This window comes from Lepisosteus oculatus, chromosome 11, assembly GCF_040954835.1.
Source record: "Lepisosteus oculatus isolate fLepOcu1 chromosome 11, fLepOcu1.hap2, whole genome shotgun sequence".
NCBI classification, from domain to species: domain Eukaryota; kingdom Metazoa; phylum Chordata; class Actinopteri; order Semionotiformes; family Lepisosteidae; genus Lepisosteus; species Lepisosteus oculatus.
The window spans coordinates 28,948,229-28,976,080 of NC_090706.1; the positions used below are offsets into that span (position 1 = coordinate 28,948,229).

General features: G+C 54.0%; 1 protein-coding gene across 1 annotated transcript; it reads left to right on the forward strand.

Moving 5' to 3' along the window:
* The first annotated feature begins 593 nt into the window (after positions 1-593).
* On the forward strand, positions 594-27,849 carry ccnjl (cyclin J-like). The gene is made up of 6 exons (XM_069196020.1): positions 594-908; positions 1,956-2,065; positions 9,704-9,914; positions 22,436-22,735; positions 23,497-23,656; positions 23,957-27,849. The coding sequence occupies exons 2-6, from the start codon at positions 1,988-1,990 to the stop codon at positions 24,402-24,404; spliced, it is 1,197 nt and encodes a 398-aa protein (XP_069052121.1). The 5' UTR covers positions 594-908; positions 1,956-1,987; the 3' UTR covers positions 24,405-27,849.
* The last annotated feature ends 3 nt before the right edge of the window (positions 27,850-27,852 follow it).

The window sequence follows — 27,852 nt, forward strand, 5'->3', positions numbered from 1 at the left end:
TGAGATCCTTCAGGCAGGACAGGAGGCACAGCCTTACACAAAGGGTGGTGGGAGTGTGGAACAAGATGCCCAGCCATGTTGTTGATACCCTGGTTTCCTTCAAGAACTACAACTATAAAACTACCAAACTGGCTAGCTGACACACATGGCCGTCCTCTCATTTCTAACATTGCTGACACTCTGGGAAGGCAGGTTGGGCAAACTTCTGGAAACTATAAGTTAATGATTATAACAAGTTCTGGGATGGGAGTACTCTATGGAAAAGCAAGTTCCTGCTCTCCTCCCCTGATCTGTGTGTCGTGGGGCTGCAGGAGGACTGAGCCCCACTCTGGTCTTGTACAGTTTCTCTCTCCTCCCCTGATCTGTGTGTCGAGGGACAACACTTCAGTGGGGTCAATGAAGTGGGCCCCCTATATGAAAGAATAGCTCTGGACTTTATAGATTTTTGTCTACGAGAGGAAAGGTTTGCGTATGTGAAACATGGGTTTCTGGGCGATGCTTGACCGAAGCCCTGGAGCTGTGTTTGTAGTCTGCCGAGCTCTTGAAGACTACAGTTCCCAGAATGCCGTGAACGTCCTTCCCATCCCCTGCTGTGCAGGTTCATTCGCCGGCTCCTCGGCGCTGCGCTGGAAACACTGCCATTCCCATCCACAGCGAGTAGAGGAAAGGGTCGGGAGTGGGGGGGGAGACCACGGCACAAATTCTTGGAAAAGTACAAAATCTCCCACTACCCCGTGTGGAACTCGGAGCTCCGGCTTTGCGTCTCCCGGGACGGAGGAGAGTTTTTCCGCCCGGTTTTCCCTAAAATCAGGAGATACAAAGAAACTTCCACGCGGGGATTGGTGATTTCAGGATGTTGGTCTGAGACAAAGGGTCCGGCGCTGCGGTTGTCTGGCTGGGGAAGAAGGGTAAAGCGTGCCTTTTCTCTCTCCTCTCTTTCTTCGGTGTGTACGTGTGTTTTTCTTCCTGCCTAACGACCGTGTTGCCCGAGCCAGCCAAGTTGTATCCCCGTGTTTCAATCTCAAACTCTTCAGAAGAGCAGTTTTACAGGTATTTGCGCGAAGGCAGCCCTTCAGTGGGTAGGACGGCTTTTGCGAAATAAATAAATAAAACGCCTGTAGTTGGACAGAAACTGCGAATTCTCACAGGCGCACTTTTAAACCGATCGAGCGAAGCCTATATTCGTGCTTAATTTCCAGTTTTGCGAGACGTAGGTGCTCATTGCTGTTCCAACTTCATAGTTATGCGGTTATGGTGTTAAATCCCATTTGTAAGCACGGACCGGTTTAAAACGCCTTTGGCGTGGCCGTGGGGGGTGGCTGAGGGCTTCAGTAACAGCTGTGAGTACTTCTCCCGCACGCCGGAGCCGGGCAGCGTGAAACTCACAGACATTTAAATGCCGAGTTGTGTGAGACCCAGGGGGAGGAGGAAGGGGTGTCTAAGATCTAAGCTCGCTTGGGACGCTTCAAAGGCGAAAACTTGTGCGGGTTGATCCGCGTCAAGAGCACTTTGACCATTTCCGCTACGGCCGTAAAAACAAAGCACTTAAACTTTATGAACGTGTGTTATTCAAATGTTTGTTCGGGGTTGTGTTTTCTGGCGGAATAAACGTCGGCGGCCGTTGTTTTAAAAGACCGAACAGCACTTTTCGGTGGCGAAAATGGTTTCGACGCGGTTATTCGGGATTTTCACAGTGAATGACTGACGAATCTGGAGCTCGTCGCGGTGTTTCCTAAAGCAAGCGAGGTTTCAACCCTGGAAGTACAGGCGAAGTGGTCCTTCATGTGACAAGGCCAGCGGGCTCCGCCACTTGCAAGACCTGCTACCGCGCAGGTTTAGCTCCGAGCCGCGGCGGGCCGGTTCCTCAGCGGACCTGGCGCCCCGGTCTTCTGTGTCCGGCCAGCGCCGCGCAAAGAGCGCTCTGACGCGGCCTCCCCACGCTGTGATCTCCGCAGGGTTCACCGGCCGTCCTTTTCCCCCGGGCTGGATGGGAAGGATGGAGACGGAAGGGCAGTGGTGGAAAGGGCAGCTGGCGGCGGACATCCATCAGGCTCTCCGCATCAAGGTGAGTCGGACCCGCCGGCCCGGAACGTCTCGGCGGGACCACCGGTGTGGCTTGACCGCGGCCAAACGTGGCTGCGCGTTGAATTCTAAAGAGAAAACTCACGATAAGTGTTTTTTCAGTAGCCCTGTCGGTCCTGGCTGGTTTTGACCACTAAAATGAAACGCGCAGTTGTCAATACCCCCTGTCTGACCTTAGTGGTGGTGTTTGCGGATATTTCTAACTTCGTTGGGTCTAAAACGGCGCTAAACTCCTTGGTTCGGCTGACGGTTGGTGTCGTACTTTTAATGTAACATTTCTGTTACAGAGGTGTTGGGGGTCCTCCCCCGTTTTGCGCAAAACATTTTGAAGACGAGTGACTGGAGGCAGAAATGTCACTACAGAGACAGATGCGAGCTCACAGCCGCCGTCGCCTCCTCCTCCTCCCTTCCCCCCTGCTTTGTGAGAGGTCCGGCGTGCGCCGGGCAGGGAGGTGTGAGGGCAGCTGTGTGGTTTTGCGGCGGCTGTCTCGTTGCGGCTGAAGTGTGAATTGTCTGGGGTCCTCACCCCTGTGTGAAGTCACCGCTCTCCTGAGGCCGATTCGGTTCGAAGACTCCAAAGCCCGCCAGCTTTCACTGAGGAGCCCTGCTCACGGCGGCGGTTCTCGCTGTGCGCGGTAATCCGTAATGCCCCCCCCGCCTGACCGGGGGCCGAGCCGAAGGGAGTTAGACGTGAGGGAATGCGGAGGGGGGGGTCTCCGCTCACCACCACGCAATTGCTCGGTCCAGACGGAGAGCTGGGGCCGAGGCAGAGACCCAGCGCTGCAGCTGCTCATGTCCTTCGGGCTGGGGAAGCACGCGTGTGTTTGTTCAGCGCGGTGGGCCGAGGAGCTGTCGGGAAATATATTAACGGTTCAGCCGGGGAGGGGGTGGCTCTTTCCAGGAAAGGAGAGCAGAGGGTAATTGAAATGACCCTGGCTGCCCCGTTTGTTCTGTCTGGGACGCTGGGAAGCTGGAGCTGACGTTGCCCTGTGACGGACGGCTGGCGCGCACCAGTGAGCAGGGCGATGCAGTTGGAACAGGAGGGCAGAGTAGAGTTGGGAGCCAGCCTAGGGGATGTTTTTTTGTATGTTGTGGAAAGCTGTCAATCGAGAGTTGTGCTGTTTGAGTTTTCTTGTCGCCGTGCTGAAGGTACTGTCTGCGTGGAGTTCGCATGTTCCCCTTGTGTTCGTGTGGTTTCCTCCGGGAGCACCAGTTTCCTAAAGACAAGCTGGAAGGTCAGTTGGCTCCTAGGAAAATTGGCCCTGGTGTGAGTGTGTGCCCTGAAACAGTCTAAAGTCCCAACCTTGCGCTTGTTGCTTGCTGGGCTAGGTCGCCCTGTACTGGACTCTGTACTGGATGAAGGGGTGGATGTATGTACGGTGCTGTATTGACTCTGTATTGCTGCTCAGTTGTTTGATGCGTTCGGTGCCGGTGTTGAGTGTGCCTTGCAGTCTTGAGAACGTCAGAAAGTCCGAATGCTGGGGTGCTGGTCCAAACCTGGGTGATTTTCTCTGATTCTCTGATTGTGTTGGGAACAGCTTCCATCTCCCTGAGGAAGCAGGAAACGGTGAATTCTGGCTATAACATTCACCCTTTACTCAGATAGTTGCCCCAAAATGGAATTGAACCCAGATCCCTTGAGCTGTGAGGCAATAAAACATTTTATGAGAAAATGGTCTTCAGGATGAGGGTACTTGTCCCATCTTCTTATAACAATATACAAACAATACAATATATTGTCATGCTATATATATATAATGCCAACATAGTTACATTATAATCCAATGTTATGGTGCCTTTCATCTGAAAGTGTTTGACTTGCTTTATCCCAAGGTGAGTTAAGGGTCAACTTTAGGTAAGACAGTGCACAGATCAGGGGAGGAGAGAGAAACCAGCTGAATGAAGGAGAAACTTGAGGAAGGATAGATTGTATAAGACCAGAGTGGAATTTTACAGCTAGTGCCATGGGATCTATGATGACCTTTTTCTTCGTGGTCTTTTAGTAATCTTCATTACAGTGAAAGTCCAATAAAACATCACAGATCACAGTGTGAGTGTGGTAAGGCCACATGATAGCCAGGCGTTGTCTGTTGACCTGAAGGGACAGGAAGGTTCATTCTGATAGGCTGTCCATCCCTGCAACTCTGTTTCCCCGAAGACTTCACTTTGATCGGGGAGCTTCTTCCAGTTTGACGTAATGCTTCTGTAGGACTGATGGAAAATTTCGGGTATCTCCTGCCTGTGGCCTTAAAAAACCCTGTGCCCTGGTTAAACTAGCGTGCATCTACCCTCACCACCAACAACAGTGCAATACACACACACACACGTCCGTGTGAGCATCTGCGTCAGGCCCTACACCCTGCCTGCAGCTCCGTTTGCAAGCGCCTGCAGGACAAGAATCATACTTCAGTGTGAGCGTCTCTGTCTGGCCCTGCTCTCAGGCCGTGGGTGAGCTTGGAGTTAGTCTCCTTTGCTCTGCTCCATGCAAGGTAGTGGGGAGGAGGATATACGTTGCTGGGTTTCTGGTGTGTGACAGTAGCCACAGAGTCTGGACACCTATTAGTGTTCTGCTGCCGGGAAAATGTTCCGAGGTTCAGAATTCAGGGATGTGGCCTTATCCGTTGGTGAGTTTACAGTTCTGTTAAAAAAAAAACTTGACTCCAAAGCGAGAGCACCAGCACTCAGGCATCTCGGAGACGGATGGGATTTTTTTTTCTTTCCCGAATACGATTCCTCTTTCCTCAGCCCTTTTCCTGCTTGGTGTGGTCGGACTGAAGCTTTTCCCACAGACCCCTGAAAAATGATGGAGTAGGTAGCAGGGGGTTGGGCTGAAGAGGCCGACACAATTGGCAGCTTGATGCCAGAGGGCTTTTACAGTAACTCTATATTATAATGACGGCAACTGAACCCCTCATGGGAAGCATTCAATTCTAACGCACTGTTTCCACATAATGAACTCTGGTTTTCGCCCCCGAGAGGATTCGTGTGTTTTAAGAGGATGCAAGTGGCAGATTGCCTTAATTTAGACTCCCTTTTGTGTTCCACACTTCTCTTAAGGGAAGCCTCTGCAGTTGGCCCAGGGAACTCTTGCTGGGCATCACCCAGCCCATGTTTTTAGATGGGCTTGGGGATTCAGCTTTCTCTGCAGACTGTGGTTCAGACAGTGTCCCTGCCTGGGTGTTTTGACGAGCCAAGCTTTTTTTTTTTAAATTCCCCATCCGGGGGCGTGCCAACTAAAGATGTCCCGTCTCTCTTAAGGACAAGCGAGAAGTGTTAAAAAAAATCCAAAGGTGGGCTGCTGATTGGCTACCTCCGGCCCCCACCCCTTAATGAGGTGCATGGAGGCAGCCCACATACAGCACGCACGTCGCTGATCTAAACATCGTTAGTGCTGTGTTGGCACCGCCCAGAGAAGCCTGTGTTGCATGGGTCTCTGGGATGTTTGACCCTCTGCCCTTGTAACCAGGGGGTTGCAGGTTCAAATCCCAGGTGAGAGCCACTGCCGTTGCCGCCTTGAGCAAGGTGTTTTGATCAAGCTATTCCCACAAAATGACCAGCCAGATGGATAATCAAACGGTGATGCTGGCTGGTGTGCACACAGCAGTGAACCGAAACGATCCATCATCGCCAGTGGCGCCTCTCCTTCATAAATCGCACCCTTATAGTTGCTTTGAATGGCACTCGGCAATGATGTGCCACTCACTGTTCGCAGGGCATAGTGTTAACACTACGTAGCTCTCTAAATTATGTTCCATTAGTAAGAAACCCTGGGTTTGATTCCTGGGATGCTATCTGTGGGGAGTTTGCATGTTCCCCCTGAGTTCACATGATCCAAAGTCACTGGTAGGTTAATTGGCTTCTGGAAATATTGGCTCTGGTGTGCATGTTTTGCGTCTGTGTGGTCCGGGATGTATCCTGCCTTGTGCCCGTTGCTTGCTGGGATAGGCTCGGGCTCTCAGTCAGAAGACGGCTGGAAGGATAGTGAGGAGTCGGGGCTGCCCTGGCGGTGCAGTGAGAGAAGTTGGTAGCCCTGCGCGAGATGGTATCGGCCGCGCTAATCCGCCGCGTCCCAGCGCACAGCTGTGCGATCCGCCACTTCAGCTCCGTCACAAAAGCACCACTGTGCGCGAGAGAGAGTGACAGATGGCGAGTAGAAAGGACCCGGGACGGACGGCAGCCGGCTCCCGCCGCCCGGCCTGGCCAGGCGGGACCTGCCAGGCGCCCCCGGCTCCGCTGGGGCTCCGTGTCGGGGATCTGGGTCGTGGAGACGGGCTGAAAGACCCGGCTCGGTGGGGGGGGGGGAGAGCAGACAGCCCAAGAAGGGCCTCCCGTCAGTGCGCGGGGGGGGGACTGCACAAGGTTTGAGCTGCAGAGCTTCAGTCGGGTGCTGAGCCACTGTCACCTTCTCAGGGGTTTGTGGGTAAACGATGGGAAAGCAGACCACTGGGATAGACGAAGCTGGAGGAGGGTACAGCTGACCTACAATGAGGCTACACGTGTGGTTAGAGGTGTTAATTTTCGCAGTTTTTCGTCTTGAAATTCAGTTGAGGATTAAGAATCTGCACTCCGCTGGCTGTTACCATTTTTCTAACCTCGGAATAGAATACCAGAACTTGTGTTGTGAGCGCAGACGTCCGAATCTCGGCTTATTGGAGCTGCTCTGCAGGCTGCCCACCTGTTTCATGGCCTCTAATTACAAGGTTTGCAGGAAGCGGCCTGCAGTGTTCAATCATGGCCACATCGGCTTGTCTTATCAGAGGCAGGAGATCACAAATCCCCCTACAGAGAAATTTTCTTCTTTTTACCGTCTGGTGCTTCCCTGATAAGGTTACAGAGACGCTGTAGGTTTTTTTTTTGTCCTCTGCAAGTCATGACAATACTGTTTTAAAAAAAAAAACCGTTGGAAAACAGCCATTTCCTTTCATCCTTTTAAACTTTTTAAAGCAGTTTGTCATTGGACCTCTGAGTGAAGTGAGAAACTCCAGATGTGAATGAGCTCCATGTTTAAATCATTATCTCGAGATCAAGGATGCTGAAAAGCCCTTGAAAATCTACCATGTTGATTGAAAGAAAAGGCACACTGTTTTAAATGCAGCGCATTGCTTCTTCTGTGTACATTATTTATTTGCAGTCTCGTTACTGCTTATAAGTTAATTGCTCCCCGATATGAACTGGGAAAGTATTCCTCAAAGTGACTAGGAAACCGGAGTTTTCATCTCGAAGAAGCACATTTCTTTCCTGGATTTTTAGTGAGCCAGTAATCCATTTTGAGGCTTAAACAAATGTGCCCTTTGAAATCTGTGTTTTTTTTCGAAGTAGCTGTGATTAGTATTGGGGCGCCTCCTCATTTCCTGCTCTGAAATGTACACAAGACAATCCATTCAGCGACCCAGTTGCTCGAACCCGAGACCGGCTGCCAGCTTTCAGAGCTTATTCAAGGCGAAGGGCGAGTCGGGTGTATCCAGTCCCGTTAGGGGAGCCTGAGTTCCTCCTCTTAACGGGTCGAGCGTGGTTTTCATCCCAGGTCCTGGAAGAAGATGCTCCCGGGGGTCCCTGGACTTGGGTGCAGTTCGCATGTGCACCCCAGTTCTGAAAAGTGCCCTCTTGAGCATCAAGCAAGCCAGTGTCCTCTGAACAGCCGAGCGGATTCTGACCCGCTGTATGATGGAGATTGAATGGAATGACATCAGGCCCGCAAGGGGCTAATAATATCCTTACACTTATATAGCATTTTTCTGGACGCTCCACTCAAAGCGCTTTACAGATAATGGGGATCCCCTCCACCACCACCAGTGTGCAGCCCCACCTGGATGATGCTCCAGTACACTCCCCACACACCAGCTCTCAGTGGGGAGGAGAACCGAGTGATGAAGCCAGTTCAGAGATGGGGGGTTATTAGGGGGTCACGATTAGTAAAGGCCAGGGGGGACATTTGGATAAAAACATGTTGAAACTTCCTATGAACAGGATGTAGAGAAGACTCCCTTTGCAGAGAGTTTTAACCTGTGCCATCATTAGTAGGCCTGCTGTCTGTTGAAAAGCCATCCCCTTTTTGAGAGTGAGACAATTCTCCAAGCATATTGCATTTCATTGCAGTTTGTACACGAACCTGACAGCTGCTCTGTGATGGGAGTCTGGTCCGTTTCCTTGGGCCGGCTGGTCTGCCGATATCGTACTGCCCCGGGTGGGCGGTGAACTCTGTCAGTGGTCAAGAGGGGACGCAATTTTAGGTGGGGACGTTAGTGCAGAGCTGGTCCTGTCCTGGTTTCGCCAAGGGATCGTTGAGAGCAAACTGGGTTTTGTTAGTCCCCGGCCCCGCCAGTCTCCTCCCACGTCATCGCCGTGTGCTGTGCTCGAACCCGCTGCCGTTCCCCTTTAAGCCGGCTTCGTTGGCCAGTCGTAAGGGTGTCCTGGCTGCGGTCTCGATGGGAGCCCTGAAATCCCGAGGATGGGGTGCAGTTTGTCCCAAAGCTTCCCCAGCAGTGAGCTGAGGTCCGCTCTAGACCGCTGACCCGTCTCGTCTTGGTTCCGACGCTCGATCCCGCAGGAAAGCTCGAGCGGCCGTCTTCCTTTTTGCAATTTTATCGAATGTTTTATTTCTTCCCAGCAGTTTGAATCTATTTTTCCTCGAGCCTAGGCCCTGAAGAGCTGCAGAACGGGTTACTCTTCAGTCGCGGCTTTGGCGGAGAAGTCCCCGCGCGGGCCTGAAACACGCGTTGCGTGAGGGTCTCCACCGCAGGCAGGGTGTAACTCGGATTGCCCCCCCCAGTCCTCTCGGCACGAGCCCGGGAGCAGCGCGGACAGCAGACCGGAGCGAAGGACTCCGAGAGTCTGGATGGGCTGGCAGCCGTCCGCGCTGGGGGAGGGGGGGTGGAGGTTTTTTTTTTTACTGCAGCCTCTGCTTCTGTTGCCTTATCTGCTGGTGGAAGCGCCGCCCCCCCCCCTTGCACCCGGCTCTGAAACGGGCTGGTATGTCAGGAGATGGTTGAGTGAGGAGATCAAAGATAACAGCAGCTAGCGAGGGGGGGTCTGACGAGCCCAGTTGGTTGAGTCTGGGGGGGGGCGGTGGTGTGTGTGTGTGGGGGGAGGGAGCCGCCAGAGAGCCCTTCCAAAAGTCACCTCAACAGAGCGTTGGCGAAGCGTTGAAGAGGCTGACCGGGCCCTTCTCTCTGCTCTGCCCGGACGCCTGCTCCACCAGCCCTCTGCTTGATTCACTCCGTGTTTGCAGAGGCATCCCTGATGTTGGCTTCCTGCCTGTAAAGTTTGTAAGTGTTGGTTTTGAAAAGGAGGCCCAAGTTGCTCGCTCCTCCCCGCAAGCACACACACACAGACAATTAAGGTGGTTGTTCCAGAACTTTCCCCATGTCTCCCACCGGGCCCCGTCTGTGCGGCGTTACCCCCTTGAACAGCCCGCGCTGTCGGGGCGCCCTGCCTTTTCTGTCGATCTGACGCGCACCGTCTGCTGCGAGAACCTCCACGTGTCTGTGGAGTCTTGGGGCGCGGCTACACCAACACTCCTGATGACCCCCCTCGCCTCCAGTCTTGGGGTGCAGCCGGACCACCTCTCCTGACCCGCTCGCCTCTCTCTCTCTCTCCCTCCTCCCCCCACCCACCCTTGCAGGAGCTGAAACTGCCGGCGTACCGAGCCCACTCCCCGCAGATCGGGATGCGGCGCTACTTCGCCGACCTGCTGGCCATCCTCAGCAACCGCTACCAGCTGTGCCCCACGGCGCGCCACCTGGCCGTCTACCTGCTGGACCTGTTCATGGACCACTACGACGTGGCGGTCAAGCAGCTGTACGTCATCGCGCTGTCCTGCCTGCTCCTCGCCAGTAAGTGGGGGAGGAGGGGGGGTTCTCTCGTCTCGGGAAGCATGGCGCCAGTTGTATCGATCGTTCCGAAATCGGTTGCGCCTGACGTGATTTTCCATAAGGTTTCTTGCGTTGGTACAGTTTTATTGATGTTAAAAAAAGTACTGTGGCTGAAGGGTGAGATGGCTGTGCTGCTTCTGGGATTTGAACCCGCAGCCACAAACGTGTCCAGAACCCTCACCCCCATGGTGCTACAGCTGTGTTGGGAGGGAGGTCGGTCCGTAGATCCTTACTCTTTCTGGAGAAGCGCTGCTGTGCAGTACAGCATTCTTGCTTATGTCCTATTTCGTTTTGTGCAGTTGCTCATCAGCAAGGAGAGCTGTAGATTGGGGGTGGAGAGCTCTTGAGTGCAGTGTGTACAGTGGCGCCGTCTGACGAGTTGAAGTGCAGAGCTTGTCTTAAAGTCCTGCAGGAACGGACTTGTCTGGTCAGCTCGTCTAGAGCACGCGCCGCTTTAGTCTCTCTTAATGCTGCCCTGCTGCAGGGTGTCTTAGCTTTTGCAAGTTGCTGCACTGTGTATGTGGCTGGACTTCCCAAAAACAGAAAGAGTAGGCCTCCAAAAAGGCTAAAGGTAAAGTTGCTCACCTGATCCCAGGTTCAAGCCTGAGTCAAGTCACTAGGCTGACTCTGACTGGGGTTCCCCACGTCAAGTGGCATGCAGCTGTCCCCCGAGTGCTGTTAAGGAATCTCTGTGCTGTCAGAAACACAGCGCCCCCATGTGGCAGGCCAGGGGCTTGCCTCTCCTCTGGTGGGGGGGCTGCGCTGCCTGTGACTTCTTAATAAAACAAGAGGCTGGAAGGCGGGCAGGGCAGAGCAATCGCACGTCCCATGCGTCTCGGGGTTTGTCACTCTGAGCCCAGGCGTCCGCAACACAAACGTCGTCTCCCCTGGATCTTCCAGATGGGGTGTTGGTCAAAAGTCTGTTCTGAGCTTTTTCAGAAAATACATCTCAGTGTGGCGGTGGACAAGGAGTCCCAGGATAGTGTCAATTCTGGCCTTTGTCCACACACAGTGGTGTGTAGGAGCCAGTTGGCCCGTTCAACAATAATTGCTGTCTTGGCATTTTGCAGTAGTCGTTCGCTGCATCCCTTGCCAGCTTATCTGACCCTCTGGTTTGCCCGAGTCTGAGATGTTCCTCTTCTCCGGGACACCAGGAGCTCGTCAGTGTCGCCATGTCGGTGGGCGGCCGGCCTCGGCGGTGGCGCTCCTGACTGGGGCTTTGTCTCCCCTGACAGCCCCCGTTAATCACGCGAGACTCTTATCACAGACGCGCACCAGAAGGGAAACGCGGCTCTGGGAGCTGGGTAATTAGCGTGGCAGGGAAACGAGGAGGGTAATAAGTTATCCAGCAGACACGCTGGAGGACTGCGCCGAGATGGGGGAGGCCCGGCTGTGGTAGCGAGGAGGGAAATGCTATGGCTTCCTCCGGTCCAGGGTGTCTCATTTTTCATGCGTTTGCAAATGCAAAGCATTCCGTGCGTCTTGAATTCTTAAAGATCGTTCTGCAGGAAAAAGAATGCACAAAGGCACTAACGGTATATGCCATTGAGTTCCTGCTCAAGGTGTGAAAGTCGAGTCTCGGAGCCTGGATTAAATCAGGGCTGCGACCCGTCCTGACGAGATCATCGGGCTGGGAATTTGAAGCAATCTGGCCTGCCCGCTGGAAGTCTAGGGACATCAAGTGTTCGGTGCTACTGGACTGTGGAATTCCAGTCCCTCTGGAGTCTCCAGGCTCGGGAGATGCCTTGCTGATCTATAGGGTTAAAGCCACACCAGTGTGGTTAAATCAGGGCAGGATCCAACTGGGAGATCCTGCTTCTCGGTGAGGGCTCGAGGCAGTTTTCAGGGAGTCTTGTGCAACTCTTTAATGGGGGAGGGGAGAGGTCAGGCTAACAAACCGTGCTCGGCCCGAAATCCCCCAGTCAAAAATTGGACTCGAGCGCGTTCTTCGCTTTGCACGGAGAGTATCCGTCGGTTCTGCGATCTCGGCGGAGCTCCTGACTTCCTGGGCGTCTATGTTAGATGGTTTGGTGTGGCTGGGGTTTTGGCATTTGCGTTAATGACGGCCTCACTGGCTTTTCCGATCCCCTCCCAGAGCCGATGCAGTATGAAGGGCGCCATGTTTGTTTATTTGTTTTTAGTTGGCACCTTGTGGGCAGGGCTGGCCGTGCCAGCGCAGCTGGTTAAGGCCCAGGGTTTTGCCCCGCGGAGGGGGCGGGCGCAGCGTAATTCAATCAGTCTGTGTAGGAGCGGGTCGCGCCTGCTGCTGGCTGTGTCCCCACTCCCCCCTCCATTGTCAGCCCACCGTCTGCGCAGGACTCTGTGATGGGTCTGATGAGGGGGGGCAGCTGGAGGCGATCGGAGTGGCTTTCACAGGAGGGGCGGGGGGCGCCGGGGGCGTGCAGGGGAGGGGGAGAGTGTTGGGCTGGGGGGCTTGATGCTCATCGTGGACAAGCCGATCGGATGTGGCAGAGCTGGAGGGAGCGAGAGTCCTGGGGGAGCTGGTCCGTTTTCTACTCCCAGCGGAGCTTGTAGGCTGTTTCCACCCTCGCAGGAGCTCCGTTGAGCTCGGAGCTGGGGGGGGCGCAGGGCTCTGTCTCCACTGAACTGAATCCCCATCCGGCTGCAGTGTGCCCCCCTGGCGGGGGGAGGGGGGGGGTGCTCGGGCTGTCAGGAGCAGCTGGGGGGGGGGGCAGGAGTGATGGCCTATTTAAGGCAGCGAAGTGGGGTGGCGCTGTTATTGCTCAGGGGGATTCAAAGCTCAGTTTTGCTGCAGTTTGGATTTTGCTCCAGCGTTTTTACAAAAAGTGCCTAAGAATCCAAAAGGCTGGCCAGAAATCCTGCTCCGTTAGCCCAGCGTGGACAAAGAGCTCCTTCTGGAGAGCTCCTAAAGAGAAGCTGATCTCTCTGGCGCCTGCCCTTCAACAGTCTTAGTCCTGACGCTGTAATGGTACCTGCGTTAGGGAGGGGAAAAAAAGCTACACTTCAGAAAACCCTTGTCCCCAGACCCATCAGATACACACACACACCTTCCTCGCGTACTGGAAACACAGCTTTTTAAAAAAAAAAACACGGAATCTGGAAATGAAAGGGAGACCACCCCCCTCTCCTCCCTGTGTGGCAGTGCGGCTGGCAGCAGCGACTCCGCCAGCCGCCGCCGCCGCGTGTGGACGGGGGCAGGCCGCTGTTTTTGTTCCGCTGACGGGGGTGACGAGCTCAGAAAGAGCCCAGCCTCTGTGAGGGTCCAGGGGGGCTCCAGGGCGCCCGCCATGTGCTTCCGGGCCCCATTCTGAACAAAAGAGCGCCTCACGGGGAACCCCCCCCCCCAGCCCCTCTTGGGTGGGGGAGCTGAAGGGCAGGATGTGTGCCGGTGGGGGGCTGGGTATCGTCCCGGGCACGAGGAGAGAGGTTCGGGCCCTGGGTTAAGTGACGTGCCCACCTGGACCCCTGTGTGGGACAGAAGCGGACCTGTGCAGTCTGATACATTTTCCCCCAGCTCTGCACGCCTCCGTGAAGCTAGTGGCGGGAGAAAGGGGGTTTGTGGGGTGACTTTTATTTGCGTTCTCCAGCATGCAGATATTTGTTTTGTTTCCCCTCGGCTCTTTAACAAAAAAAAAACGGAGGGAATTTGACCAGAAATTGAAATGTTGGCTTCAACCAAAACGGGCGTTGATCTTCCAGCAGGCGTCAACATGCGTACCTCCGTATCTGGGGAGGGTCTGGGGGATGCAGTCCTGTCTGCTGCTCCCAGCTTGCCAGTGTCCGCCCGGCTCTGCCCTGACCAGGAGCTGGGAAAAGCCTCGATCCCGCTGTAGAGCTCCAGAGATGTTCTCTCCGATCGGCCGGGAAGAGAAAAGGGAAAATGCTGTCTCCCAGCTGCAATTTCAGTTAAAACTCCAGTTCGTTTCTAGCTGCCTCAAACACGGGCGGAATAGTGGAGCTGAGGGGGTGGGCAGCTGTCCAGGGCTGGGCTGAGGAGAGAAGGGCCAGGAGAAACTTGAGTTTAAAGTGTCCCGTCACGAGGTCGTCCACCCTGCGGGAAAAATGGCAAAAACAACAGGATAAAAAAGGAAGGCTTTTAAATATGGGCTGTTCCACTGCTTGTTGCTCCTGTTGAGTTGTGGCGGGGGTGGGGTTGGTGGGATTTCTGTGTTGAATTTACCCAGCGGGGAGCCGGAATATGTAGATTAGTCTGACCGAACTCCACCGTGCCTGTTAGGGAGATAATCAGCTTGGGGCCCTTCGGAAAATACTGCACAGAACAAGTTTGGACAGCTCTGAAGACCCTTTTAAACGGACTGTCTGGAGCACGCTTTTCCCTTGGCTGCTTGATCTGTTTTTAGATTTTGACAGCGCGGTAGGAGTGGTAAAACCGAGATTTGCAGCTCCTGAATCCAAGCTCCGATCCCGCTTTCCAAAAAGACGTCCATAATCCTGGCTTTGTTTTGCGCTCAAAGTGGCGGGCGCTAATTGGTTTCAGCAGTCTCGCCTTTGCAATGCAAATGAACACGCAGAGTGGATCAGGGGAGCATTCCCGAGGCAGAGCGTCCGAAAGGCGTGAAGGTGTAATTAAAACAAAATCGCTGCATCGTTAAATAGGCCTGGTGTCTGCAGAGGCTGCAGGAGGGGTCTTGTAAAGGGGGTTGTTTCCTGATCTGGGGAAGTTTTGCTGCAGTCTGGACTTGGCTCCTGCGTTTTGCAAAATGTGCCCGGGCGTCAGAAAGGCACTGGCCGGAAATTCCGCTCCGTTAAAGAGCTCCTTCCTGAGAGATCCTAAAGAGACGCGAGTGTGGAAGATGGAGAACAGTAGATGAAGGTGAAAATAAGAAACCTCATTGGGGAAAACTGGAAATTCCTAACTGCTGCAGGGGGGTGGGGGGATTGCGGGACAGGTCATTAATTAGCTGGGAAAAGTCGCTCTTCGTTGAGAAAACTCATCATGGAGGGAATGCTGGGAGTCTAGCCACATGGGAAATGAGCCTGCAGCCCCTAATATCTGAACTCGAGAGTGTTCTCTGGCCTGGATGTCCTCAAGTCCATAGCCGTACACTGGACCTGGTTTGTGCGGGGTGTACACATCGCCCCGGATCGGGGCATATCCTTTCACGCCCCTGTTTTAAACCTTCGTCTCGTTCCCTGTGCACTCCTCAGACCTCCTCTTCCACCTGGAAAACACTTACGCGGATGCACAACTTGTATTCCCTGTAGATTCGAGTGTCCAAGAGAGAGTGCTCCTGATGACGAGTAATGTTTTTCTTTCTTGGAGGCTTTCCTGGAGCACACTATGCGTTTTTGAGGGGGGCCTGTAACGACTCTGTGGCCGATCTCCTCCTCTTTGAGACGCCGATGTCTGTCCCCTTGTGCAACTGCAGGAGGGCGCCTCCGTCATCGGCGCCTGGAGCGAGGGACAGGCCTGTCGGGGTTAAAATGCTCGACCCCTCAATGAGGGTCTTGGCCGCCAGCGCGCTGGTACAGTACAGATTCCCTGTGATCACGCAGATGTGTGGAGCAGACCAGCGTCTTTTGTGCAGAACTGTACCCGGTTTCAGAGATGACGGTGTCGCGTTACAGCACACATTCCAGGTGATGTGAGGGAAGGTGAAAGGAATGTTACACCCCCACACACACACACACTATCTGTCTCTGACCGGATCTCCCGCCTGGAGATTCCCTGTAGGAGAGCTCGGAGCGCGGCGGGGCTGTGCGGTCATTGAGAATGCTGTCGAGCTGCCCCTCTCCCAGGAACGGGATGTTCACTTTTTTTCATTTCCAGTCTTTCACATCTGCCAGCTGCCCTAAGAACTCGTCAGACATTGAGGCGTTTTGTGGTGATAGAAAAGGTCATAATATCCTGATTTTAATGCAAGGATATTTATTTTTGCAACCTCACCTTGAGGTTGTTGGGAGGGCTGACAGAGAGCAGTAGAAGAAGATGTAAACGGAGGACTTAAATGAGAAAATCGGAAATTCCCAGTTGCTGTGTGAGGGCCTCTCCACAACTGTTCCGAGTTTTTCCTGGTGCTTCTTTCTGCTCTTTCTACACTCTTTGCTAGATTTGCAGATTTAAAACATTTTGGGCCATTTTTGCTTCTCAGTGGGATGGGGTGGGGTCTGTTGTCGATTCCTGTGTCAAGGCCTGTAGCTTTTGAACCGCACTTGAAGCTCACTGGAAGAGATGGGAGCGATCCAGCTGATCCCTTGCAGTCCCGCGTAAAACAAAACGCTTTTTCTGAAGAAGCGTTTTCCCTGTTGGCAACTCCCGCAGCTTGAAGGTCAGATTTGGAGTAGATTTGTGCCCGTTTCCCCGTAAAATGGGTTTGAAACCTTCCACTGAAAAGCAGATGAACAAAGCACAACGTTCATTCCTCTAGGGACAGGGGTTTTAATTTTTCCAGCGGTGGTGGCGGGAGAAAAAGCCCGCAAGGGCCCGGAACAGTGGACCTGGTTCTGAAGTCCTGTCGCCGGGCCCTGCTGGTCTCGTCTCCCGGATTCTGCTGGGCCGTCTCGGACACGTTCCGAAGCCTTGGTGCGGGGGGTTTCGCTGTTGGGAAGCCCTCTCCTCGGCTCGGATGAGTCGCCCAGTCGCGCAGCTGCTGGGAGGTCATGTTACAGCGGGTTTCACAGCCACCTGCCGGAAGGGAGGGACTTTCTCTGCTTGCCGATAAGAAACGGGCAGATGTGGGTTTGTGTTGGCAGCGAAGTTGCTGCTAAACTGGGCTGACTCTCCCCACAGAAGATGGAAGCGTTAGGCTGATTCCCCGAGGAGGAGAGATGGATTGGTACCATCCATCCATCCATCCATCCATCCATCCATCCACTTTCTAGCAGCTTCGCCCAATTCATGGGGGAGCCTATCCCAGCAAGCAACGGGTGCAAGCCGGACCACATCGGGGGAGCCGGTGAGGAGGCTGCCAGTCCAGTAGGGGTTGAAGAAGAGCCCGTTCTGCTCCGAGTAGAAGATCTGCAGCTGAACGGGATGGGCAGCCTCTCCTCCGGGGAGAAGGCCGAGCGGGAGGAGCAGAGCCTCTTCCATCTTGAACGGAGATGCATCACGCCCCCCCCCAGTCATCAAGTCATCAAAGACACTGACGCACCTCATCAGAATCACCAGTGAAACTCGGGCCAGAGGAGAGGATGCGCGCTACATGGAAGACCATTTCAACTTGAGAAATGGAGGCCCTTCTTTACAGAAAGGGTGGTAGGAGTGTGGAACAAGCTCTTGTTGAGCACATAAGCCATGTTGTTGACGCTTCTTTTAAGAAACAGCTGGATGAGATCCTGGGATCAGTTAATGTACGACCAACCAACAGGCTGAATGTGCCGAACAGCCTCCTCCTTGTTCATATTCATTATACTGTGGAAGTTTTTATTAGTGAAAATTGGAGTCATATGGTCATAATTGTCGTCTACAACCAGCTGTCTTTGACTGCTAGCCTCAGTACCCTACACAGCCTTTTGCCCCAGCTCTGCCCTGCCCTTCCAAGGGTGAGCTGCTGTTTGAGAATTCAGGCTCAGGGTGGTCTGGATGGCTGATCCTTCTCCAGCCTGCCTGGAGCCTGCACTCCTCCCTGTGTGCAAAAGTCCCGGTCCGCACTACAGACACCTGGCACACGTGACTGCAGTCTAAACACGCCTGCTTTTACATCAGCCACCGCTTGGCATCTTTTTGATGTGTAATTTTCAGCCTTCGTCATTTGATTCCCTTTTTTTTCTCCTGGAACCTCTTAAGTTGGAGCTTGACATGTTTAACCATTTGCAGCGACGCGTTACTTGTTTGCTTCCTGTGTTAAAAAAAAAAAATGATTTCGCGTTGGTAAGCCCTCTGGGATTTCAGCCGGTCTGTGTGGGACTCTGGACCGGCTCCAGCGACTGGGTTCTGCCAGCTGAGGAAATCCCAGCGAATATTCTCGCTGGTTCTGGGGCTGCCACCCGAACGTGCGGACCTCACGCTCTCTCTCGCTGGGTGTCCGCAGGAGTCTGGACGCCCTGGAGCCCTACGGGTTCTCAAAACCCTTTCAGGACGGGGTCCTGCCTGCATCCTGGGGCCGAAGGGGTGAGAGCTGTCCACTTCCCCCTCACTCCACACAGAGCTGCTGGCCACACCGACCAAAGGAAAACTGTGCCAAGAGGTCCCCTTTTCTTCCTTGAGTCCATCTTGGTCCCAGAAAATACGCCCTGATAGACCAGTCCACTAGCACTTCCACCCCAGCTGTTTCCTGACCAGAATAGCACAGCACACGCTGCAGCGGTCTGCCATCAAACAGACAGCAGCACTTTAATACTTGTAGTGGCTGAAGTCAGCATGCGTGACTACAGCCCCGGAGAACCCACTGAGTCGTGTATTACAGCTTTATCAGTGGAACAACTTGGCAAGAGCTAGTAAATGTCCAGTAGGAAAAGGGTATCTGAGTTATTAGCTGTTGGACTGATGGGGGGTAGTAAATACCTCATCTGATTTACTCGGAGATCATCCTGTTTGTTAGTGCGTACGCTGGAGGGCTGTGGTCTTCTGGGCTCTGGATGGCTTGGGTTGAATCGGCTGTCGGCTGCTTGTCTGGACAGTCCTGGCTGCCATGTCCTTACTCCCTGAGGGTTGAGTGGACAGAGGGTATTGCGTCGCTGTGCTGGCTGGTGGGCTGGGTATGACCGAGACTTTGCCCCAATGCATCATGGGCCTCTCGTCCTAAATGTTGCCCCTGCTTTGACAGGAATACGCTGCCCGCTCCAGAAATGTCCCCCACACACGTGGCAACGCAGGTTGAGGGGCCCCTGGGGTACAGCAGTGAGGCTGCACCCCTCCCATGTCTGTTCGACACTCCAGCTGTGCCAGGAAGGAGAGGAACCTTTTATAAAACGGAGCTTGAACAGATGGGGCATTTGTTTACTTTTTCTAGGAAAATGAGAGAGGAAGCCACCTGGCCCATCAAAACCATTTGGTTTGTAGTCCTTTTTAATACTTAAAAAGACATGATCTTGGCTACACACCAGCTTGTTCCACACTCCCACCACTCTTTGCGTGAGGTGGTTCCTGTCCTCTGGGTTTACCGTTAGTGTCTTTGAAGATTTTGAATACTTGCATCAGGTCCCCTCGTAGTCCCCTCTCTTCAAGACTAAGGAGATTCAGTTCCTTTAGCCTCCCAGTAGAGGATATATGAGATTCAACCGAGACGCTGTTCCTCCGGGAGCAGGGCTGGGAAGCACTCTCTTCCGCTATCGCAGTGCAGGAAATAGACGCCTGCAGGGGTTCATGCATGTTAAGGTTGTCCACCATGGAGTTTGTGCTGTACGTCCCAGCTGTTCACGCCAGGATCAAAGGGTCCCTCCAGCCTGTGCTCGAGCTTTTATTGCCTTGCGAGTTGCTGGACGGTGTGAGCCGAGCTGGCACTGTAGGAGGAGGAGGAGGAGTTGTAGTGTAATAAACCGCGGCCTGTGTGCAGGGGCGAGACTCTGGGCAGCTAACAACACTGGGAATTTGTTAGGGTTGGCCAAGGTGTGGCTCCGGAGCCCCAGAACTGCTCCAGGACGTGGAGCTGGACATTTTTTGTCCTTGGATGAGCGACTTGACCCACATTCTGCCACGCACAGGCCTGGTGTTTTTCAGTAAGGGAAGAAAAAACGCACCCTGTCCTTCTGTGACCTTCTGTACTACAGCACTGAATATTCAACACCCCGCATTTGTAAAAGACGCTCGATGAAGGCTGAGGGTGCTGTAGGACATGTAACGGCACGACAACACGGTTGTTCCGCCAGCACTGAAACGGCGATCGTGGTAAATCCCTAACCCGACTCTGGCCCGAGGCGTTCCATTTCACGGTTTGTGAGCTGCGGGGTTTTGTGAGCCGGTTGACAGCAGAGGCATCGTCGTTACCTGCCCTGGGTGAGGGCAAGAGGCCCACTCCTGAAGCATCCTGCCCCGGGGGCATCCCCCTGTGATGACCGTGCCCGGCCTGGGAGAGGTCCGCGCCGGTGTGGGTGGAGCAGAGCCAAACGCGAGAGCCCTAGCTCTTGTCTGGCTCCAGCTCCCCCTGTGGTCCCAGAGTTGCCGCTGGCTGTACTGGGAACAGGCCACCATCGGGAAGGGGCGATGTCGAGCCGCCAGTCCCCAAGAGAGAGGAGGGAGGCAGTGAAACGGGAGTGCCCGGAGAGGAGCTGTGCACGTGTGGGAACGTGCAAGCTCCACACAGACAGGTTCCCCCGATCCAAGAATTTTACCCGAGGGCCTGGATCTGGGAGACTGTAATACTCATCACCTGACCCTGTGATTCGCAGTGTGCAGACCTGAGCCTGCATCCTGTGCTGCTCTAAATTGTGAGGTTTTTTTTCACCCATCTATAAGAAATTAGCATTTTATTCTACAGTGCCGGCGTTTGTGCAGTTTATAGGGGACTGTGGATCAGTAATTGGATCACAAGACCCCTCCTCCCCCCTCCACTGCTTTGCCTAAGGGAGCATTAAGGAGCGCAGGGGCCATCATTAGGGGGTGGCTGGGGTGTGCAGGTTGTGTAATCTGACCCCCCCCCCCCCTCCACTGGGGGGGGGAAGGGGCCCCGGCTCTTTCCCCACTTGGGTTAAAAGGCTGAACTCTGTAATCTGATTGGCCGTGAGGGATTGTGAGGTCACAGAGCTGTTGCTAGGAGAAGTATATATATGAAGAGAGCCCCCCCCCCTTTCCCCGGGGGGAGTGGGCGGAGCTATAGGATCCTAATAGTTTTCATCCTCATTGAATAATCAAGTAGGCTTCAGCTGGCTGTCTCCCAGCTTTTTTTTATGCCGTTTTATTTTGAATGTCCCATTAATTTTAATATCTTCAGCCCCTCCGGGGGTTTCCAGACTAATACATTCCAAATGAATTCCTTCAGTAGGCGAAGAGCCACACGCCTTGTTTGAACTCGAGTGCTGTAGGGGTCTCTCGTGGGTAAAAAAACCTGCTGTGTGTTTCGAAAGCTCCCCGTTTGTACAACGGGAGAGTACTAATTGCCGTCTTGTTTACAGTGTGTGGACGTGAGCGCTGTAGTCCTGGGCCGGCCGTCATTCAAGAGCTGTTAATTAAAGACAAACCGGCGCCGCGGTCTGTGTGAAGGCTTGGGCACGCCTGTTTGGCGAGGACGGACATCTCCGACCGTGAAAAGAGGGTTGCCAGGAGAAAATGCGTTCCGTGTTGTCGGGGAGCCGGAATTCCCCCCTTTTAATTAACATTCACGGCCACGCACGTGCCCTGTGCTCGCTCCCGCCCCCCCCTGCACGCTGTTCCGCGAAGGATCAGATGTGAGCCAGTGAGTCGCCCCTATTTGCCTGATCGATGTCCCCGCATTATTTAAAAATGCAAATGGCGTCGCTTCTTGCACCTGCCGGCGGGGCGGACGGGACAGGGCCGCTCCTCTCGGGTGACTCGGCTCTATTGTTCGGGGCTCGCTGGCCTCTTTCAGGCCGTCCGCGACGTCACCTCGGCGGAAAGAGCGCGCCTGTGAACCGGATCAATAAGGGGGCAGTGGGCATATGTGCTTTTACAGCTGAGAGGGGCCTCCCCCGCTCCCCCCCGTTTTATGTTCGTCTGAGTAGAGAGATTGGGGAATTAAACTCGCTTCGGCTTCATTCGCCCTGCGGACTTTATTTAATTATTATTAATTGTATTTGACGCTCTTATCCGAAGCGACTTCCGTTTATACGGCTGTTTTTTTTTTTTTACCGGAGCAGCTCAGATAAGGCAGTGTGCTCAACGGTATGACAGCAGTTTCGAACAACCAGCCTACCCTGTACACCTCCATAGCCCTGAGCACTGCTCCACACCGCTGCCCGTGAGAAAGAGACGTGTTCATTAGGCTGGCCAGGATCTTGAAAAAGGCCAAGAAGGACGTTGATGAGAAATGTTGGCATGTGTCTCTTAAATGCCCACAAACTCGCCTGGTTGGTGTTAAGCCTTTTTTTCCTTCCTGGGTGGTTCAAGCCATTTTAGGTTGGCCCAGAAGGTGTTGGGTTCTGCCAAAGCCTGGAAACCTAGAAAGGCTTTTGCTCGGTTGTTGAGCACTCACCACGCCCTTAGCCCGTGCTGTTTGTAGTTCCCTGGACACCTGCGCTCCTGCTGCGGTGTGAAATCGTGAACCTGATCTAGTTCTCTCCTTGTTGTAGTGGGATTTTTTTAATTACAGGTCTTGCATGTGTCCTGCCTTCATGAGGCTGCATAGGCAAAAGGTTGATGTGGTGGGTCATGTGATGAAAATAAAAACCCAACCTAACATTGACCGTTATCAAGAGGTTGACTCACGGACAGTGGGTCACAGATGGAGAGGTTTACACAAAGGGTTGTGGGAGGGTGGAACAAGAAACCAGGGTATCAGATTCAAGAAACAGCTGGATGAGATCCTCCAGTCAGGACAGGAGGCACGTCTTTACACAAAGAGCAGTGGGAGTCTGGAACAAGCTGCCCAGCCCCGTTGTTGCATATCCCGGGCTGGTCTGACCACGGCTCCCTCTCCCCCCGGCAGGTAAATTCGAGGAGAAGGAGGACCGCGTGCCCAAGCTGGAGCAGCTGAACGCCCTGGGCTTCATGTGCAGCCTGAACCTGGTGCTGACCAAGCGCGACCTCCTCAAGATGGAGCTGCTGCTGCTGGAGACCTTCAACTGGAACCTGTGCATGCCCACCGCCGCCCACTTCATCGACTACTACCTCCACGCCGCCATCCAGGACAGCGACCTGCACAACGGCTGGCCGCTCTCCTCCCTCCCCAAGACCCGGGCCTTCATGGAGAAGTACACACACTACTTCCTGGAGGTCTCCCTGCAAGGTAGGAGGGCCAGAGCAGGGCCCGCACGGAACTGGTCTCTAGGAAGAGTTGTGGAGGCACTGGGCTGTGTCTTCACAGCACAGGAGTAAGTGTTTAGTCAGGCAGGTGCAATCTAATAACGTTCAGCACTAATCTGGTCCAATCTCAGGTGGCTGCTGTATGTGGCGTGCGTGGACCAGTAGGTGTCACTCTTCCCTGTGGATCAGCATTAGCAAAGGATGGTGACACAGTGCAGTAGGAGGTGCTGAGGTCTTGACCAGTGTCTTTGCTGAACCCCACTCTGGTCTTGTACAGTTTCTCTCTGCTCCCCTGATCTGTGTGTCGTGGGGCTGCAGGAGGACTGAACCCCACTCTGGTCTTGTACAGTGTCTCTCTCCTCCCCTGATCTGTGTGTCATGGGGCTGCAGGAGGACTGAACCCCACTCTGGTCTTGTACAGTTTCTCTCTCCTCCCCTGATCTGTGTGTCGTGGGGCTGCAGGAGGACTGAACCCCACTCTGGTCTTGTCCAGTGTCTCTCTCCTCCCCTGATCTGTGTGTCGTGGGGCTGCAGGGGGACTGAACCCCACTCTGGTGCTGTACCCCCCCCCACAATTTGATATTTCACTCAATTGGGCCCTTTATCTTTAGACAGCCCGGCGCGCATGCCCCCCGACACTACGCTGTTCTGTTGACGTTGCCGCGTTGTTTGCATCTGACTCACTGGAGTGCGTTTGTCTCGTGTGCGTGTGTGTGTGCGCTCGTCCGTCTGTCTCCGCCCCAGATCACGCCTTCCTGAGTTTCCGGCCGTCCCAGGTGGCGGCAGCCTGCATCGCGTCCTCCCGGATCTGCCTGCAGATCTCTCCCAGCTGGACCACTGCCCTGCACCTGCTGACCGGCTACACCTGGGACCACCTGACGCAGTGCATCGAGCTCATGCTGCTGTAAGGCCCCCTGCTCCCCCGTCTTCCTCCTTTTCGCTCCAGCGCACAGCTTGCTCTCCGTCCTCTCCGAGGAGGGTGGATCCGTGGCAGGAGGAAGGAGAATTGGAAAGAGCCGAGCTCGTGCGCTGGGGCAGAAAAGCGATTCATTAGAACAGAGTAGAACAGAACAATTTTACTGGAAGGTGCTCGAAGCCCCGATGTCTCGCTGATGTCCGGTGCATCGCTCAGCGCGGTTCTGCACAACGATGCTCGGGCCGCGGTGAGGGTTCAAGCCGCGTTTTTCTTCCCGTTTCCCCACAGAGCCCACGACAACGACGTCAAGGAGGCCAACAAGACCAAAACGGCCCCGCCGGCCGCGCAGACGCCCCCCCTGGCCCCGGTGCAGAGGCAGCCCCCCGCCTCGGCCCCCCAGCAGCTCCTCTTCCAGCCGGTCGGCTACACGCCCCTCTCCCAGCACGCCACCCCCCTGTCCCAGCTGCACGCGCTGGCCGACGCCCAGGCCCTGGGGCCTCTGGCCTCCCGCGACTACCTCCAGGCCCACCGGCCCGCCCTGCTGCCGGGCGCCGCGGGGGCGGGCGCCTGCACCTTCCACGCCTGCCCCGGCCTCCCCCCCGGCCTCCCGCTGCCGGGGCCCGTCTCCATGCAGGTCGCCATCGCGGCCGAGCCGCGCCACTGCCTGTCCGTGGCCTACGGCGGCGGCTACCTGGGCGCGACCCCGTCCTTCGCCGCCGGCTGCTTCGACAGGTGACGCCAGGAGAAGGGGGGGGCGCGGAAACGGAAGCGGCCCCCTCCCCGGGCCCGGGGCACGACCCGCCAGCCGGTTTCCGCGGCCGGAGCCGAGGCAGTCATCGTTCTGACGTAGCGCCCGGCGAGCCGTTCACGTCTGGCTCCTGTACTGGTGGGAGTGGGAGTGGGGGGGGGGCATCATCCTCCGTGCTTGTTGGGATATCGGCGGAGGGCAACTCGGACACTCAGTTACCCCAGGTGGCAGAGTGCTCACACCCCCGCCCTCTCTCGGCGCAAATCCTTCCGCTGGAGAATCGACTCCCTGCAGTGGTGGTGAACTGAAGGGCCGAGGGTCTGGGGCCTGGTGGGGGGGTCTCCAGAGTGCTACAGCTCTCTTTCAGCTGTGGGGGAAGCCCTGGAGCAGCCGTCTGTTCTGTTCGTCCGGAGCAGGAGGCGGGCCTGACTGGGGAAGTACCCCCTCCTCATGGTCTGGCCTGGAAGTCCTGGCATTGGGAACATCTTATGGGGGGGAAAGGATTCCTGCTGAAGCCGTTTCGGGGTTTTTAGGCTACTGATTGAAGGGATCTGTAAACTCTGCTGGTTTGTGACCCCCTGACCTGCATTTGGCTCAGAAGCAGGGTCCTGTACCCCTTCTCCACCTATGTGCTGCTGTGAACACCCCCAAACTACCCCAGAAGGTCGTCCTGCTGGAGGGGCAAGTGCTGTTGTTTTTATTGAGGGTTTAACTGGAGACCCTGATTTTGTTGGAGTGTGTGTGTGGGGGGGGGTTCAATTCAAAACAGTTGTTCCCAAACCCCGCCCCGCCGGTAATGCCCAGTCTCTCACTCGCACTGATCCAAAAATGAGACTTAAAAACAAAAGAAATCAACAATAATACCTCAGGGAGCAAAACTGTTCGAAGATCGATTTCGCACTAAGGCGACGAAAACGAAACTCCGCCCGGCTCCTCCGCCCACACGGAGGCGGAGGAACTGCGGGACGTTTCTGGGCGAAGACGAGCGAGGGGCGGTTTGAACTTTTCAGAACCCCTCGGCATTGAGGTTCCGTGAGTGTGTGGACGCGACACAGGCCTGTGGACGTGGCAACGTTTTCATCTTCTGGGTTCGCCCCCACCCCCCGCGCTCCCGTTTTATTTCAGGAGGAATACGGAAATAACCGGGACCACACAGACTCTCTGTCCCGGGAAAGGTTCAAAGACTCTTCAACTCTCGATGCCTTAAGGACTGTCAGGGAGCGAAGGGGCGGAAGCTTGCTTTCTTTGAAGATCTAAAAAAAAAATGAAATGGATATTTTGAGGAGTCTCTTTTTTACAAAATATTATTGTACTTTTTACAAATCCCGTGCTGCTGCCTTATGATTGAACTGAACGGTTTATTACTGTGACTGTTTTCTCTATTGTTGTTTACAGAACCTCGCTGTATCAGGGACCTAACATGTTACTTGAACACAATGCCATTTAAACTTTAGCCGTTATTTATAATGTTACCCGTATGGGAGATTTTGTAGTTTTCTTTTTTTTATAACTGTTCGGTAAACACTGTCTGTCCGTGGATATACAACGTCCACGTTTTTATCCCGGCCTTTCGAGAGCAACGCTGTACAGTCTCGGGCACAGGAAGTGACTTCCTCGCGTCCTCGCTCCGCTGGTAACCCTGGAGACGAGGTCAAAGTGCGCGCTTCTCTTCCGGCCCAGCGCACATCTGTAAAAAAACAAAATCCAGAACAGAAAGGAAGGAGGGTTTTAAATTTTTCGGCATCTGCTGCAAAAAGATGGGCTCCTACACGGCTATCTTATTGACTGAGTTTGAATAAAATCACAGTGGGATGCAGAGCGGGCAGTTTTCTCACTGGGAGGGCCGGAGAGGAAGCGGATTTTTGATTGGAGAGGACGAGGAGGACGTCATGTCGGTGCCAGTGGCTGTCCAGGGTTTCCGGTCGGTTCCTTTTTATTTGCCTCCTGGGTGTGAAATGTACCCTAGGCTCTTCTGCTGCAATGCTCAGGCGTGCTGCGCAGGGGGTTCGACTCTGTGGCCTGGGGCACAGGCCTAGTGCCCCATCACACTGGACTGCAGAGTGACAGTCTACCCAGCTCCCCAAAGCAGCCCCTACCACGCCTCCCTCCAGAGGAGTCGGGAACTGTGCTGAGCTCCGGCAAAGGGCGAGATCAGATTTATTTTGTGGAAGTCTGGTGATTTTTAACCACATTTTTCTTAGTGAAAATGAGCCTTAAGGCGATTGAAACCAAGAGTTTGTCATTGTACTGGTGCCCATTGCTCTGCGGAGCTCCTGTGAATGTATTTCACTGTGCACGGTGCTCTTCGGTTCAGAATTTCAGCCTTCTGGGATACCGATGACAGGGAGTCCCACCATGCTCGGAGACCTCCGTTTTCTGGGCCACCTGTCTCGCCTGGTGGTGCTAGCTTGGTTTTGCACTGTAAAAGGAATACATGCTTCCACTTTTTATAAAAAAAATCTTAGCTGCAGTTCAAAGGTATCCGTCTCTCAGCTTCCATAAACTGGAATATTTTTCACTATTTTATTTTTCCTCGATTAGCATCAGATTAGTCTTCGTTGCTGAAAGCAGAGCTCCTGGTCGGTTCATTTGATTGGATTTTTCTTTGAAGCCACCAGACAAAACAAAATCGCACATTCCTTACCTGAAGAAAATTCCCTCCCCCCCTGTCATTTTGACTCATTGGAGGGTTAGATTCCAGAAAGGGGGTGGGTGGGGGTTGTCCCAAGTACCTAGTGAGACCACGTTCCAGCCTCATCAGAAGTAGCAGCAGCAGGAGACATAAGAGAATCAAGCTTCCACTGTTTTTTTTTAAATTTCTTACGATGTGTTTTAGTTTCAACATTTTGCTTGATTTTGTAGCTGTCCTGTCTGTGTGTGTCCAGTTGGATTGTTGTTTTGTTTGCTGAATGCAGTCTGGGTGAGTTTCCAAGCCATTGACCGGCCATCCTGTTACAGTAATGAGAGCCTCAACTACCGGAGGTCTCCGAGTGCAATATACTGAGTCACTGATATCTCGGAACAATAGCTATTCTGTTTAGACTGACGTTATACCACTAGATCCTCTTCTGTTTTTTTGTAACTTATTCTTGACAGATGTGAGATTATTGCTTTTGTTGTATGATAAACTGTAGTTTTTAAGTTCTTTGCCTGCTGCCGGGGGACAGTGAGTTTTGATCCAGTCGTGAGAATATGTTGCATGTTGCAACACTCCGAAATGTGACCCGGAACGACGGCGCCAAAGTCCTCAACGAGACCCATGGCACGGATACTTCGGAACGCTGGTGTTTTAAACTGATTTTTTTCATAATTATCGTTTTTTTTTGTTGTTTTGTACATGAGAGGGAAGAGAAACATGAAACCTCAGAAGCTCAGTTGTTTTTTTTAACCTAAAGCGGGTCAAAATAAAGACTGAACAGATACCGAAACGAAAGCA